Below are 17,230 nucleotides of genomic sequence, written 5' to 3'. Positions count from 1 at the left end.
AAACAGTTATGTGAAAAGACCATAGTTCACTGTTTTCTTTGTAGTCAACGTTCTGTTAGTAAAGATATATTTTTATCATAGTTATTTTATAGAAAAAACAGTTCCGATATACTAGTGACATGAAAGGCTTATTATTGGAAAAAGACCCCAAAAAATACATGCTATGTCAGTGACAACCAGTTAACATCCAAAAAGCTTAAGACATGAATAGGAAAAACAATTTACTCAAATAAACTCAAAACTTGAAACAGTATCAATCGTTCAATCACTGTAAAAAAAATAGGGAATCATGCACTTGTAGTGTCAGTTGATTAAAAGGCTGACATAATTCTGATGTGGTCTAAGAAATGTATTGAACCCGTTTTTCCAGAGACAACACCCAACATCAACAAGTTAATATTTAATCATATTGCATAAATTCGTTGTACTATAAATGTTTCATTGTTGTAATATCACAGGTGTCAGAAGATCATACACCAACACATGAAGAGCAATGCACTTGACTCTCACATATGGGTTGTACATTTCCACAACTTCACTCGTAGATTTCATGAAGTTGTTTCACACTTTCTTCCACACCCAAGACATTAACACAAATCATACATTTTAATACAACAAAACAAATATGAAATATTCAAATTAACAACACTGGAATAATATAACGTTACATATTGAGGTATTTTTGTATGACATCAGCATATGACATTGGCAGTGTTCCAGTGTCATATCGCAAGACAGGTTTGCCATTCTTGTCGATTATAAATTGTTCATAGTTCCATCGGACATCTTCGTTCTTCAGTGGTGAGTAGAACAAACTATCCTCAAATTTATCTGTGACTGGTGGGCAGTATTTCTGTAAAGGATTATGTGAAAATTATCATTTTAACTATTACATCAGTATTTTAACAGTCACGTTTGGCTAAGGCAATTTTTCACATATTATTGGGAACCAAATGTACTCTATATCAGGTTCAATCCACCATTTTCTACATACAAAATGCCTGTACCAAGTCAGGAACATGACAGTTGTTATCCATTCGTTTAAGCTTTTGATTTTGCCATTTGATTAGGGACTTTCTTTTTTTAATTTTCCTTGGAGTTCAGTATTTTTGTGATTTTACTTCTCACCAACACTTCGTCTGATATTTATGAAGCATACTTTGGTTATTCCACAACCCCCTTCTACAAGAGTTTATTTAGAAGATAGAGATACAGATATGTTTACTTCATTATATAATTTTCACCTAGAAATCGACAGTCAGGGCCTTATGAGAACAGAAATATCTTTAATTTTCCCATTAGTATTTCCGTTTTATGAAGCATCATTCCGTTACCTCCGATTATGAATTGTTTAAAGGTTCTGCTTTCTGTATGAATTTAATAGCAGTAGCTATTTATCTACTGAACCAAGACGTTAAGCTATCATCCTGGAAGTTTTACCGTTATCATTCTGATTTGGTTGCCTTTCCTCAAGACAAAATAAAACTCCCATAAGTCAGAAACTTTGTCTTTCTGTGATATTTTCTTTGCATCAGTGGTATGGCGCGTCTGGTGTAAAAATAATGTTGGTATATATGATGATTTTATTTGCATCATGTTATGGTACAATCTTGATCTTATGAATGATTTCCCTGAAAAGTCCCAATTCTTTTGTTTCCTCTAATCTTTGCTTAACGCCTGATTTATAATCGCATTACTTCTCGTTCTTTGCTAAAGTTGTTGTTGCAATTTATTTTTTAATTTTCGACAACGTTTAGCATAAAAGGTGAATTATCAATAAGACAAGCCATACCAACGTCGTATGCCCTTTTAATTTTTTATGACACAAATTGATATAGTGTAGATACCTTCAAGAACGTATAGAGTGGGTGTTCTTTGGCTCCATTTACGTCAACCTTCCAAAACATCTGGAACTTAGGAACGTATCCATTCCCGGGACGAACATATTTTATTCCGTTCAATATTTCTGTACCTGTATCTTCTGGTTGTTGCTAAAACAGAAATGAATTACAGATTAAGCTTTGTCATTTATTTTTTAACATATTTGGGTGTAAGAAACTCCAAATTACATATGAAGTTAGTTTGCTTGTTTGTAAGGTAGACCATGAAACCATTTCAAGTATTACCTTTGTGTACAAACTGACTTTTACAGTTTGCGTTACATGAATAAAAATGAACTTTTACTAGCTGAAGGATGAATAATTTGGTTCGGTCATATGCGTTCATTTCTTATGAAAACAACCAATTGATGCCGTATGCAAACGACCCACGATTATATATAAATAACAAGCTCCGCCTAAATATATAGTGGAATAGTGGAATAATACTGCTTTCATCTGTACAATTTCTGCCAACGTTCTGTGTTTAAAGTTTTGGTTTCAGAATTCAAAATGTTAATAAAAAAGGTTTTTTTATTTGGAAAATCTGAAAATATAAAAATTGAAGGCTTTTTTGTACAAAATGAAAGCACATGCCATCACATTTTAAACAAGAACCGCTTTATAAGAAACATTTGAATTTACAGGGTCAAACTAACATGTGAATGGATAAGACATGTAACGAAGAAGCTAAACAAAAACATCAAGCGTCAACGTCACGGTCAACTTTTCGTGTCGAAGTTTTCGTGTAATTATTAAAATATCTTAGTAAATTTTCAATAATGTATAGCATGTTAAATATACAAAAGGTACTTACAAGTTCGAAATCATTGCAAGGAAAAGCCAAAATCTCAAACGATTGGTTCTCAAACTTGCTCTTTAGTGCATTAAACCCAGTATAATGGGAGGATGTTAAACCTCAGTAGGTCGCCACGTTTGTGATGACCACAACTTGGTTTCTGTATTGCGACAGACTGATGTTCTTGGTTTGTAAAATGTTCATCGCTGTAAAATCGTAGATACTGCCTGTAGCTGGATTACACTCTGAAAATACCCCTGCCACTACTGCTAGACAGCCAAGAAGGCTAGCTGCCACCAGGGACCGTCTTGTTCCCATCATACCTTCTGTCAGTCTACAGTTATAGATAATCACAATACTTATATATATGATAAAATGTTATCAATTTCAATGTCATGTTACTGATAACCATATTTACTTGTTTTGTGATTTTGTTAGTCGCTGATTTCAGCATGACATGACGATACACAAAATTTGATAAATCACGAGAAAAAAAGATGTCTATCTTATTCTAAAAATTACTGTTTTAGCTGAACTATTCAGTGATATGATTGTGGTCTCTTGTTTGGTACTAGGCAATTAGAAATTAGTATTTGTTGCTTTTTCGCTTGAACGTAATTTTCAGAATATTAGCAATGAAAAGTTTACCAGTTATGTGAATATGTCCAGTAAGGCGACATTTGTCCTGTGGACTGTAACCAAGTGAACGAGTACGCGAATAATTCGGACCGACTTGCCGGTCTGGTATATATTTGCATGAAGTGTATGTTTTTGTCCTGAATATGTTCAGACATTGGACTCGATTTTTAGCCCTTTAGATTTCCTTATGAAAAATGTCCATGCAAAATTGCAGCAAATAAATTAAACACAATTTTTATTTTAACCGTTGTCTCATGCTTTTAAAGTGTTTGTGGATATAATTGTTCTACTAATCGTTGGCTCTGACATGGTTTGAAAGATTGAATTTTTCACTTTATGAAATATGTAATTAGTCACCTACAAAACTAATCGAAAATTATTGTTTAAGTAACTGCAATTGGGGAAGTTCAAAGTGAATTGGTAACCTTGTTTTGACATAGTAAACCTTCTCTCGTTGTGAATTAAAAAGTTTGTACTTGCTGATCACATTCTGATAGTATACTTCCTAAATGCTTGTATCCACTTCATTTATTTAAAGTCATTTATTATTTATTGTTCATCATTGAAAGTCGTGTTACCGTATTTGAAGTTGAACAAATAAATCTTCAAATATCCTTAATTCAATGAAAGTAAGTGTTTCTTGAATCTACACTTACTTTTAGTTCCTAAAAATGAAAAGAAATACCTTGATTTTGTGATATGATTTTGTTAATAGTTAAGTAACACTAGATAACGTTTTACTTTCACAATAGGAACTACTTATAGCAAAGACATAATGCACATACTCGTATTTACAAGCAAAATAAATCATTTAAATCATATCAATTCCGATATACCGGTACTGGTTGATTGTCGAATGAAATCAATTAAACACAAAAAGGTTGCAATACATAAAAATAATAAATTAATCCCACAAAAAAGACAAACAAGACATTCAAATTCGAACAGCTTCCAAATTCCATCCTGCAAAATACAGTACAGAAAAGAATCCTATTTTCCAAGAACTATTACCGACTGGAACAAACTACCGGATAACATTGTAAATTGCACTTCAATAGACTCTTTCAAATCTTCAATTTCAAAGCATCAATATTAACTCAACTATTACATCATACTTAATTATACAAAGCATTTTTTTCATTTTTTCGTATTTTTTAAAGATTGTAAATATATCAATCTATGTCTTGTTGTAAGTTTCCTCCTGTGACATAATCTTCAATTTGTTGAAGGCGGTCACTATATGGTAGAATAGAATAGAATAGAATAGAATAGGTTCCTTCGGATATTATTTGTCCCCGATCAGCGCAACGTAGTTCAAAAATGAAAATAAGGAAATATGGTATGATTTCCAATGAGAAAACTATCCACTAGAAACCAAATGACGTGGATTTTAGCAACTATAGGTAAGCGCACAGTCCTCGACAATGGGCAAATCCCATATCGTATAGTAAGCTATAATAGGCATACCATGACCTAGAAAAATAAAGTCCGAATGCATTTTATGTTTCAGAAACTCAAATACTTAACTGGATTTCGCTGTGAACTTTTTTTCGTCCCTGCAGAAGATAATAAAACACTTGAGGACCACTTGATACGCCTTGTCCCCCAGTCACACAATTTAAATCTAATGATGTCAGAAATCAATTGTCCCTATATTGTCCATGTCAATTAATACAGCTCACTTCAATTATTACCTATGGGGAATTTCTCAAACATTTTTCCAAACTTTTTTTTTTATTTTGGCATCTTCTGCAGGAACGAGAAAAAGTGCACAGCAAAATCCTATTAAGTTTTAATTTACTGAAACAAAACATGCATTTAAGGTTCATGTGGACCCTTTGACTAAAATGACTGCATTTTCACCTCAAAATTTACTCTGAGGACAGACAAACCTGTGTATCTGGGAAAGTTTTAAGGCATAGCATGCCCTAGATAAATAAAATTCAAATATATTTTATGTTTTAGAAAAATAAAAACTTAAACAGGATTTTGCAGTGCATTTTTTTTTTCATTCCTCCAGAAGGTGCCAAAATAAACTAGGTTGGGAAAGAGGTTTGAGAACTTCACGAAAGCTAATAATAAAGTGAACTGTATTGATTGAAATGGACAATAGATGGACAATAGATACCTGACAATAATTGGTGATTTCAACTGTGTACATGAGTGGACCATATCAAGTGAAACTCAACTGTTTGTTAATTTTATCATCTTCTGCAGGGACGAAAAAAGTGCACTGCAAAATCCAGTCAAGTTTTAAATTTTCTAAATTTACTGGCAGTTACTGACAGCTAGTTCAAAGCCAATAACAACTTGTTAAAAAAATCTGTATCTAAGACTTGATTATCAATAAGCACACATCCAACATCCAATGGATTAAGTGTAAAGACGGTCATTAACAGTCTAATGTATGGCTGTGCAGCATCAAATATAACAACCATCTATAGGTACACATTAGAGGGGCGGATCCAACCATTTTAAAAAGGTGGGTTCCATATGTACCCATTAAAATGCATTGATCGTCCAAAAAAAGAGGTTCTGGATCCGCAACTGTATTATGAGTGTCACCATATACTTATTAACATTCTGACCAGTCTCAGTGCCCCATACTTCCATGCATTGATCTTCATCTATAAAAATGGCTGATAAATGACACTGGTGTGGTTTTCTTAATTGTTACAGTAACAATTTTCACTAATTTAATCTTTTAATTATACCTATCAATGATGATATGACTTGCAGAATTTTTATGTATCGTGTCGATCTTAACGAGTTCAGCAATTTCCAACTGATTTCTACATTTTATTCTTACTTTGTGATGCTTCAGCACTTTTAGATAAGCTCTTATATGTGTGTCTTGCAATCCACAGCACGATTATGTACGCCATTAGCTAATGAAAGCTAGGAACATGTAATTCAGTAGTTGGAGAAGGTTGCTGCCTGTAATTTTTTTCTCGTTTATTATTTTGTCATTCATTATGCCGTTGGTCTTTCCTTTTGAATTTTTATACATTTGGTTATGTCCGGCCTGGTTTAGATGACTATACGGAAATGGTTTTGCTCCGATTGTTCAGTGAAGGCCGTATGGTGGACTACAATTGCTTTAACCCACGTCATTTCATAGGTAATTGGGGACAGGACAATTTTTTAGCCCCCGCCCTTTTTCCAATAGCCGTAAATTTTTTCCCTAAAAATTTCAAAATTTTCCCGTTTTTCTGTGTCATGAATATACTACAATTAACTTGTATTTGCTATTAACTATCAATTTCAAGTTTACTATCCACAGCAGTCATACTGATTTATTTTGATAAAATTGAGAATGGAAATGGGGAATGTGTCAAAGAGACAACAACCCGACCATAGAGCATAAAACAGCCAAAGACCACCAATGTGTCTTGTTAATGAATTCCCTACTCTGTCTCCGTGGTCATCATTGACAAATTTCAGTAACTTTTTCTCTATGTTTTTTTTTTTGCAAAATAACTACACACATATAAAAACAAATGGACAGCGCTTTTTTCGTTTCAAAACCAGTGACGCCGTCAACAAGAAGCAACAAAGGCATGTTTCTTGCGATGGTAAAGCCCCCTCGTTCTTTCCAAAGAAACAGACAGGGGCCTTAACCATGGCATGAAACTATTAGCCGTGTAAAACAGCGAGACAATGTTAGTATTTAGTAAAAAAATTAAAATCTTCATAAAATTAAAGATTTACAATATTGAGGAGTTATATTAAATCTTTATAATATATATGTTAATGTGAAAAATATGCATTTTCAAATGCAACCCACCTCCCCGGTCGGATTATTTTCACTTAATTATATACAAAAAAGCATGTTTAATTTGAGCAGTTATGTCCAATTTCTACCGTGTCAGGATAAGAGCAGAACTGAAAATTAAATAAAGGTATGATTAAATCTATGAGGTTTAACCAAGGATTTGTATAGTAACTATACAAATCCTTGGTTCAGCGTTCAAATTATACAAATCTAGAAATTTGAAAGAAACAAAATAAATAAATCAAATGTTAAACATTTAATATATGTTTGATACCAATAGTGACCAAACTGTTAATATATATAGCTGCTTGGTATACAGCTTGCAGTCTTCTAGAATATGAATAAACTATTTTTCTAGCAACAAATCAATCAACTTCCCAAACTAAAAAAAAAGAAAAATAGAAAAGGGGGAAGTAAAAGCACTCAGTTCAGTTGTTTTCAAGCTATTAAAACACAATATTCGCTATTGTATTGATACTGACAAAAGATTCGTGTACCACCCCACCCCACGAAAACCCAATTTTGTTGATAGAATAAACAAAGCGTGTACGTAATTTTACATGAAGTGGCAATGGCGTATCTAGAAATTTTCACTGACTGCCTAAGAGGGGCCCGCTGCAGTCTGCTCTATCATTTCCCTGGTATAATCAGCCCATTTTTTCCCACAAAAAAATCCGAGAGGGGTGTCAATAAGCTGAAATCAAATCAATAAGCTGAAATCAAAACTTGCTATTAATAAATAGTTCGATCATTCATCTTAATTTTTGATAAGGTGGAGAATGGATTCGAGATTTATAATGCTTTTTTTTATACCAAAAAACAAAATATATTATTTTTTAACCAAGATTTATATACGGAAATATTTTTTAAATCCTTGTTTAAGATTCTTTTATATCTAAAAACAGGAGTTTTACACATTCATTGAAAATATTTTGTTCATCTCCCTTTTAAAAAAAATCATTACTAAATGCATCTAAATAAAAGATAAAACTCTCGTCTTTAAAATAAAACAGCACGATACATGTGCTCTTCGACCATGTTGTTGTTATTGAAGTATGGGAGGAGTTTATTATTCAACATGTAAATGCCATCCAATCGCGTATTAGGAAAAAAACCTACAGATCGTAGTCGAGGCTCATGAATATAACATATATCTCAACAATTGCTACCAGACGTTATTGTTCGCAGTAAGAACGACAACTCTGGTGCAACGAGACTACTATACCAATTAAAAAATATTGCATTCAAATGACATTTTATACCAACTGAATAAAAACTATTGCATTTGAATGAAAATTATACCATTTGAATGAAAAATTATACCATTTGAATGAAAAATTATACCATTTGAATAAAAAATATTGCATTTAAATGAAAAAATATACCATTCAAATAAAAAAATATTGCATTTAAATGAAGAAATATACCAATTAAATAAGAAATATTGCATTTAAATGAAAAATATCAAATTTTTGCAACCAATACCATGCCATAATGATTAATGATATATTTCAATACTAACCTTAACGAGAGAACACTTCCGATGCTATCTGGTCTGCATTTTATGTACTTATAAATATGTGTTAGGTAGTCCTAGTACTCGGTGCACTCGAATATGTTATTATTTAGTAATGTAATTTACCGAACTGTATTTCCGTCTGGAAAGTTGTTCTTTTATTTATTTTTTTATAATTGGTTATGTTATTAATTATATTCTGATGTTGATTTTTCATGTAGTAAATACTAAACTGAATTTATTTCGTTTTTGTAGAGCATAGTGGACTTTTTTTTAGCTTTTTGTTTCCCGAACATGTTGGCTTTATAAACGGGGATCCTTAGTCTGCATCCTGGGCAACTGAGGGAATTGGAAACAGGGCAGTTTTGGAATGAACAAGTATATATTTCAATAAAAAGAAATCAGTCAGTACACATCCAACGGATTTAGTGCAAGGACATTGTAATCATTTTGAGTTCTTTCATCGGTTTGATTAACGACACATTTGTACATTGTATGCATTACTTTAAATAATTTCTACATTCGAAAATTCATATGCATGATTACTTCTATTTTATAATTTTTCAACGTAGAGTATAGATGGAATATACGTGTTTTCCATGTAGTTGAGTTTTAAAAGAATTCAAAAAAGGTTATAAGAAATATACAGGTCTCAATTATGAATATTTGTTTGTTTGCCAAAAAAATAAATCTCTTGATTCGATATCCATAACTTTAGCATTCAAATAATTGAAAAATTGAAATAGAAAATCAGAATATATTTCATAAAGAAAGACATCGCCAATATTTATGCTCAATATCTATATGTATATATTCATACTACCTTTTTTGGATTGGATATACAATGTCACATTTAAAATGGTTAACTTATCATTGTGGTAAACAAAGTTATCGTATATACGAAACAATCATTTTTGTCCTCCTTGATTTATGTATTAACATATTTTTGTATAGTGTCAACTAAAGTCAGTGGCTGAATGTCTGAGCTGTATCGTAAAACGGCCTTCCCATTTTTGTCAATGATAAACATTTCAAAATTCCATCGAATATCTCCGTTTTTCAAAGGTGAGTAAAACAGATTGTCTTCAAACCTATCTGTAACAGGAGGGCAATTCTTCTACAACAAACGAAAAAAAAGCAAAATACATTTATATATCAATCTTCTTTTATGATTTTTTTTCTCCTTGCTATTTACATACAGTATATTCCCTTTTCCTGTTTAAACCGAGGTTGCCTCATTGGTACTCATACCACATCTTCTTATATCTATGTAAACAGATTATGGAAATCGAAGAGTAAAACATTTGCTACATTTAGATATTCACTATATTTCCGAATTCATCTATAATCTCACCAATCACGAAAAAACAGTCAAAATTGAGTGAAAACAGTGGGAATTTCGTGAAATTAACAAAACTGTAAGTTCATAGACCGGGATGTAGTTTCTGTCATGTGTTTAAATAAAAGAAATTTGCAAACCAACGACAACACACCCATGATAGCTATAGTGGTCAGCATACACAGGCACTTATTGTCTCAGGATAGTTTTCCCAGAGACATATATACTACACATGCGTCTGGTTTCCCCCACTTATAATCCTTTATTTCATTTTCTATTGCAGAATATTGTGAAAATCTTTATAATATCAGTGAAAACAATAGAAAATAAAAAGTATTTTTTTAAGTATGAACATAGCAACTGGTACCTTCAGGTAAGTGAACAGAGGATGTTCGTTTGCTCCGTTAACGTTGACTTTCCCCATCATTACGAAGTTTGGAATGTATCCACTTCCTGGACGAACATACCGGAGTGAATTTAATATTTCCAACCCTGTATCTGCAGGTTCCTGCTGAAGATAATAATTAAATAATTCGTCAGTCGTTTATTCAAATTATTGTCGTTATTCATGATGTTTGTTATTTTAAATATATTTTGGTGTGGGTCGCAAATATTTGATTGTGTCTGTTAAATGAATTCATTTTCTTTATGAGTCTGTTAAAGATTCATCTACTGTTTACACACATGACTAGTTTGAATACCTTTTGATGTCTTGTATAGTTGTTTTGTACCTTTTGATGTCTTGGATAGTTTTTTTGCACTTGGATAGTTGTTTTGTGCCTTTTGATGACTTGTAAAGTTGTTTTGTACCTTTTGATGTCTTGGATAGTTGTTTTGTACCTTTGGATGTCTTGGATAGTTGTTTTGTACTTTTTGATGTCTTGGATAGTTGTTTTGTATCTTTTGATGTCTTGGATAGTTGTTTTGTTCCTTTTGATGTCTTGGATAGTTGTTTTGTACCTTTTGATGTCTTGGATAGTTGTTTTGTTCCTTTTGATGTCTTGATAGTTGTTTTGTTCCTTTTGATGTCCTGGATAGTTGTTTTGTACCTTTCGATGTCTTGGATAGTTGTTTTGTTCCTTTTGATGTCTTGGATAGTTGTTTCGTACCTTTTGATGTCTTGGATAGTTGTTTCGTACCTTTTGATGTCTTGGATAGTTGTTTTGTACCTTTTGACATCTTGGATAATTGAATTGTTCCTTTTGATGTCTTGGATAGTTGTTTTGTTTGGTTGCTGTCTCATTAACGTACACTCTACAACTTTAAAAGTGTTACACAATGTGCTAGTATTTCAAATAAAAACTTTGTTTTTTATTAATTTGCAAAGGTAAATATAAAATATTGATATCTAATTTGTTAAATTTTTTTACATACAGTCAAAACATGAAGTACATCTTGGTATTCTAATTAATTGATTTTTTCTTACCTAACGTCCAGTGGCAAATATGTCATGCATATTAATTATGAGAGCAAAAAAATAATCAATACAATAGGTTTAGTATCTATAATTTGGGTAGACCCGGATAAAGAGTGGGAAATTTGGAAAATGAGGGATGTTGGATAAGGGCAGAAATTTGGCCTTGCAACTGCTGGCTACTTATGGACCTCTCATGGAGTTTTTACAATGTTTTTTTTAACTTGCACAAAGCGTGGCACTCTCTCTATACTGGGCATCTGATTTAAAGTCATCAATTAAACCTGACGTTGCTCAGTGCCATAATGCATCACGCACATTTAAAAGGATATCCTCTTTTATCGCTATTTTACGAAATTTTCCTTTGATCTTGCTGACTGATAATTTCCTTTCTCAGCGGAGTCGAGTGATATGAAAAATTATCGCTAGAAACTAAGGGATCACGTGCCCGTTGTCAATAAAATTAACAACGTCGTCATAGGTAAAATAGCGATAAACAGATTATCATTGATCATCTCAACTCGATTACTTTTCTCACTTTCGCCGTACCGGCTCAAGCGAGAAAATCAATCTCGTTGAGATAACCAACGATAATCTATAAATACAGAGAAACTTGCACACATTTTATATCACGATGATTTTTGTATTCTGGTATAAATTTATAATAGGAAGCTGTTTGCTTTAAGACGTAAAAGACTATATATTGTGTGTATCATTTAATCATAAATGTAATTTACATATAAAATTATATTTATCAATTGTACATGTACTTACAAGTTCAAAATTGTTGCAAGGAAATGCCAAAATTTCAAATGGCTGGCCGTCAAATTTGCTTTTGAGTGCATTTAATCCCAGATAATGAGGTGTCGTTAGACCAGAAAATGAGGCAGTATTTGTGATAACCAGGATCCTGTTTGTAAAGACGGATAGACTAATATTCAGTTCATGCATGATATCCATGGCCTTATAATCGTATACATTTTCTTTTGATGAAGATGGTTGGCTACAGTTCATCACTACTCCATACGCTGTAAATAGACAGTTCAGAAGACTGCTAAAAGCCAAGGAACGTCGTACACACATATTCAAAACCGCAATTTATTTATACCATTTATCATAAGTTTATCAAACAATGAGGACAGGGGTAACATTAGGATCAATGTTTATATTGTTTACTGAGATATCATAATAATACAGATACACTTATCCGAACTTACATGCTGACTAGTTCGCCTTCAGTTGTTGGGTCTTTTCAATGATAATAGAATGTTATATTGTTTAGCACAACTTCAAGTAATTTCGAAGCCGCAGCTCCTGTTAATCACAAGACCATAAGAGCTGTGATTTCGGCGCAGCTAAACCTCAAGTGCAGTCAATGTCTTGTCCGGGTTAATACATGTAGATGCATGTATGTATTCTAATTCGATATAAATATTTTTTTATGGAATTGGCGAAAAGCATTACTTTTGGAAGCCGAAAAAAAAATTAGTTGTAAAAAAATAAGAACTTTAACTGGAAAATGAACGCAGATGATAGTATATGAAATCATACATAACTCATGATTTAGAGCTTCATAGCTCAAAATGAAATTAAATCTGTGGAATTTTACAAGTATATGAGATCTTCCATATAAAGTTCCTAGTCCATACACTAAAATTTGAGAGATAAAGAAACAAATCCGCAGATGTTGAAAAATTACTACAAACCCAAGTCTAAACAATGTCAGTGGACCTGATAACATCTGTGGTATGTATTAAATGAACGAAGAACACAGAAAGCGGTCAGAACCTGGTCAAACTCCAAACGACTGGAAACACAGCATATAAAAAGGATGAAAGTTTCAAGGCTGGAAACTACATACCCATCTCCTTAACTCTTTATAATTGCAAAATAATGGAACATTGTGACTAGTTACATCATAGACTATTTATGATAAATAGGCAAACAATGTCCTTTCTGACCACCAACATAGTTTCTGAAAATCGAGATCATTCAAGACAAAACTAATCCAATTAACTCTCATACGTTCAACATTAACAACAAATATTAAAACTGATCTATATAAATCAGGCCGTTTGTTTACTCATTTGAATTGATTCACATTGTGTCATCCCTGTGCCTTTTATAGCAAATTATACGGTATAAGTTGTGTACATTGTTGAAGATCTATATAAGGTTTATATAGTTGCTTTCCATCACATCCTTTTTTCTCTGGTTGATAGTTCACTGGGGAAAGCAGATGCGCTGAACAAAAAAAGATTTTCTTCCATGTTTCCAGTTAGAACGGCTTATACCAAACTTAATTGTTTGTTTAATGTACATAATTGCAAGATGGGAAAACCCTATTTTATTTTAAAGGAAAACCACAATTTGTGAATATGCTATGACATTGGTAACTGTTATTTAGGATTTCTGAAGGATGAGCGTAACTGAATTTTGGAGATGCTCGTAACTGTACTTGGATGTTAAAAAAAAGGCCCTTTTCACTTCAGATGGTTCCAATTTTCTCCTGATAACTGTTAGTAAGTACTTAAGGAAAGTAGCCACTGTATTTTTCTCATTGGCCATCACACTACATCGCCTTCTTTTTTATACTCATCATACAAATTTGCAACCTTTGTCTACTCTCTAAACTTATATACTATAGCATACATGTACAAGAAAATACTCAAAATAGATTAAGGCTTTTTTCAGACAGAAAACAAGCAGTGGTTATAAATGGAATACCTCCAACACAGTACCAGTAATATTAGGTATGTTCTGCCCTAAGGAACTGTCCTTGGGCCTATCATATTATATTTTATCTTTACTCATGGCTTCCCAAAATACCAAATTCACATCTAATTAAGACTCCACTGGTGATATTATTGTCTACGGAGAATAACATGCCAAGAACATTGCATCAAACTACAAGCAGATATTGATGCTGCTGCTAAATTGGAAGCTGATTGGCTTGTGGCCTTCATTCAGCCAAATGCATGGTTCTTGCCATCATTCAGAAAAAGAAGCCATTCAACAAAATTACATCCTGCATATGTAACCTAATTTAGGAACCTGTAACGAACATCAGCAAAATATCTGAATGTAACCTTACATCCATTTTTAAAAGGTACAGAGGCCCGGCTGCCCTATATGTATGCAGCAACTACCATAACACAAGTAGTGTATTAAACCATTTTATACAAACTTGAATGGCCCACTCTTGCAGAGTGTTGCCTAAAACCCAAGGTGAGCATAATGTTTACAAATAATAAAAGAAAATAGCATATGGCATTTTCAATATCATACCTGTATCAACTGGATACCCCAATATAATTAAAAGAACGAGGGATTATATTGATTCAGGGTTGATACAGTGCCTGACATTGAAAAAGCCATATCAAATACACTTCATTTTAAACCTAAAATAAATGTTTCTCATGTGACATGAAGTAATACAAGTAAATTGTATGTGTAATACAATCAGTGTCAATTGTTCTATATCAGCCATTTGTGATATCGATTTCATCACTAATGGCTGATACAGAACAATTGACACGATTGTATTACACATACAATTTACTTGTATTTACTACTAAGTATATAATAAATGTATTTATTTCACTGTATGTAAATATTGATAAAAAATCAATATATGATTGGTTGAGACTATTCCATGTACTGCGCAGATAATGTACAAAAAGTTTTGAACTTTTTTTAAAATAAAGATAGTATAAGATAGTATAGTCATAATTGTGTTCAAACTTATTTCAGACATTATAAAATGCTTCGCTCAGCGCAGCCTGATACGACCGCAGTGGTCGAACCCTGAACAGTTGGGGCAAATTTGGACACAATATTCAAGCTTGATACTATCTGAATTTGGATTGTGATCAAATTTTTGACATATAATAATATAGGTTTCTGACACAAAATAAATGTGGTCAAAGATCTTACAAATCTAATGCGCAATACTGTGTAATTGAAGATTTCTTCTTGAAACTTTTCAAAAATTTGAAATTTTGAAAATTTTGAAAAAAAATATGAACCCTTTTAAAAAAAAATTGGAAACCCCCCTTCCCCCCAAACTTTTTGAATCCCCCTTTTAGCATTAACCATCAAACTCAATTGCAGTCTTTCCTTTGTAGTATGGAACCTTGTAGTACAATTTTAGAGAATTCCATACACTTAATTACAAGTTACTGTCTGGAAACTAGAAAAATGCTTTTTTTTAACCATAAAAGCCAATTAAATACTTCATAAAAGTATTAAAATAGAAAATGACATCAAAGTCATGGCTAAAATTAAAAAACCTTCATCAGCAACTTTTAATAGTAATATCTAAAAATAAAATTCCTTCATCAGCATTTAAAAGTAACTTCTAAAAATAAATTGACAGCTAGGACTTTGCAACCATAAAACCCCATTTAAATACATCATAAAAGTATTAAAATAGAAAATGACATCATAATCATGCCTAAAATTAAAACACTTTCATCAGCAACATTAAATAGTAATATCTAAAAATAAAATTCCTTCACATACATAATCATGGCTAAAATTAAATAATTTTTAAAATAGAAAATGACATCATAATCATGCCTAAAATTAAAAGCCTCCATCAGCAACATTAAATAGTAATATCTAAAAATAAAATTCCTTCACATACATAATCATGGCTATAATTAAATAACCTTTATTTAACATTTTTAAAATAGTAACTTCTTAAAATAAATTGACAGCTAATCACCTAAGACAATACATTTCTTTATAAATAATTTACAAGCAGTGTAAGGGAGGTAATTTGACAATATATGTTTGAATTACCTCCCTTACACTGCTTTAAAATTATGTTTTATACTTAAGTAATTGTCCATTAACCCGGAAACCCTTGTTTTCCCCTTTTTTTGCCCCTAATTCCTAAACAGTTTAAGCCATAACCCCCCAAAGCAAGATCTTACCATCCCTTTGTGATATGGTAACTTGTGGTATAATTTTAGAGAGATCCATACACCATTTCACAAGTTATTGTCTGGAAACTAGAAAAATGCTTATTTGGGCCCCATTTTGGTCCCTAATTCCTGAACTGTTAGGACCATTACCCCCAAAATCAATCTCAACCTTCCTTTTGTGATCATAAACCTTATGGTAAAATTTCATAGAAATCCATGTACTTAAACAAAAGTTATTGTCCGGAAACCAATGTGCCTTCAGACGACGACGACGACGTGATACCAATATATGACCGCAAAATTTTTGCAGTCGTATAAAAACAAAATAGGATAAAGAATTAACTTTTGATCAGTAATACTGTATTGTTTATCAATGTTTATGTCTTGTTTAGTTATAAAAGCAAGCAGATATAAAAAATTGTATGTAAACTGATATCTAATGTTCAGGAAGTAAAAAATACAGTGGAATAAAACATTCATCTCCCTTGCCTTATGGAGGTATGAAGATTTGTTCACCCTCGAAAAGTCATATTTCCCTCAGGCTTGTAATTTCAAAGGGGAAAAAATTGAAAATAGACCCAAATTTAAGGTAATGAACGTTAATTGCACAAATACCTTTTATAAAGGACACTCCAAAAAATTATTCTGGCCAATTTCAATTTTTTTTTAGTCAAAGTTTAATTGAAGATAACAGAAATGAAAAGTTCACAAACAAAGAACACAGTTGAAGAACGCTAACTGATGGCAATAGTTTACACTGCCATGTATGTCCAGTGCACGATGTATTGACGATATCGACGATATTGTCAACTTCGTTCATGATTTATACCTGCTCGCAACATTGTCTTACTTGTTGTCTTACTTGTTGTCTTACTTGTTGTCTACATCGTTTATATCGCCAACATCGTTCTTCTTGCTGTCTACATTGTCCCCTTTCCTG

At 32.3% G+C, this 17,230-nt stretch overlaps 2 protein-coding genes across 2 annotated transcripts; both read right to left on the bottom strand.

The window, feature by feature from the left end:
* Positions 1–384: 384 nt before the first annotated feature.
* Positions 385–8,667, bottom strand: LOC127710257 (glutathione peroxidase-like). The gene is made up of 4 exons (XM_052216032.1): positions 8,613–8,667; positions 2,695–3,010; positions 1,848–1,991; positions 385–853 (listed from the first exon to the last, which is right to left on the bottom strand). Exons 2-4 carry the CDS (start codon positions 2,995–2,997, stop codon positions 665–667), a joined length of 636 nt encoding a protein of 211 aa, XP_052071992.1. The 5' UTR covers positions 2,998–3,010; positions 8,613–8,667; the 3' UTR covers positions 385–664.
* Positions 8,668–9,475: 808 nt separating this feature from the next.
* Positions 9,476–12,373, bottom strand: LOC127709530 (glutathione peroxidase-like). The gene is made up of 3 exons (XM_052215134.1): positions 12,134–12,373; positions 10,313–10,456; positions 9,476–9,723 (listed from the first exon to the last, which is right to left on the bottom strand). The coding sequence occupies exons 1-3, from the start codon at positions 12,371–12,373 to the stop codon at positions 9,535–9,537; spliced, it is 573 nt and encodes a 190-aa protein (XP_052071094.1). The 3' UTR covers positions 9,476–9,534.
* Between the last annotated feature and the right edge of the window lie 4,857 nt (positions 12,374–17,230).

Source organism: Mytilus californianus, unplaced genomic scaffold, assembly GCF_021869535.1.
Source record: "Mytilus californianus isolate M0D057914Y unplaced genomic scaffold, xbMytCali1.0.p SCAF_7, whole genome shotgun sequence".
Taxonomy (NCBI): domain Eukaryota; kingdom Metazoa; phylum Mollusca; class Bivalvia; order Mytilida; family Mytilidae; genus Mytilus; species Mytilus californianus.
Note: the sequence above shows the minus strand (reverse complement) of the source record. Positions and strands in the feature narration are given on the sequence as shown.

Excerpts from the sequence above, each read along its gene's own strand:
- LOC127709530 (XM_052215134.1), bottom strand. The coding sequence starts at position 12,373 with ATGAACTGTAGCCAACCATCTTCATCAAAAGAAAATGTATACGATTAT. Across the intron at positions 10,457-12,133 it reads CTTGCAACAATTTTGAACTT|CAGGAACCTGCAGATACAGG; the intron begins GTAAGTACATGT and ends TATTATCTTCAG. Across the intron at positions 9,724-10,312 it reads CTCTGTTCACTTACCTGAAG|AAGAATTGCCCTCCTGTTAC; the intron begins GTACCAGTTGCT and ends CGTTTGTTGTAG.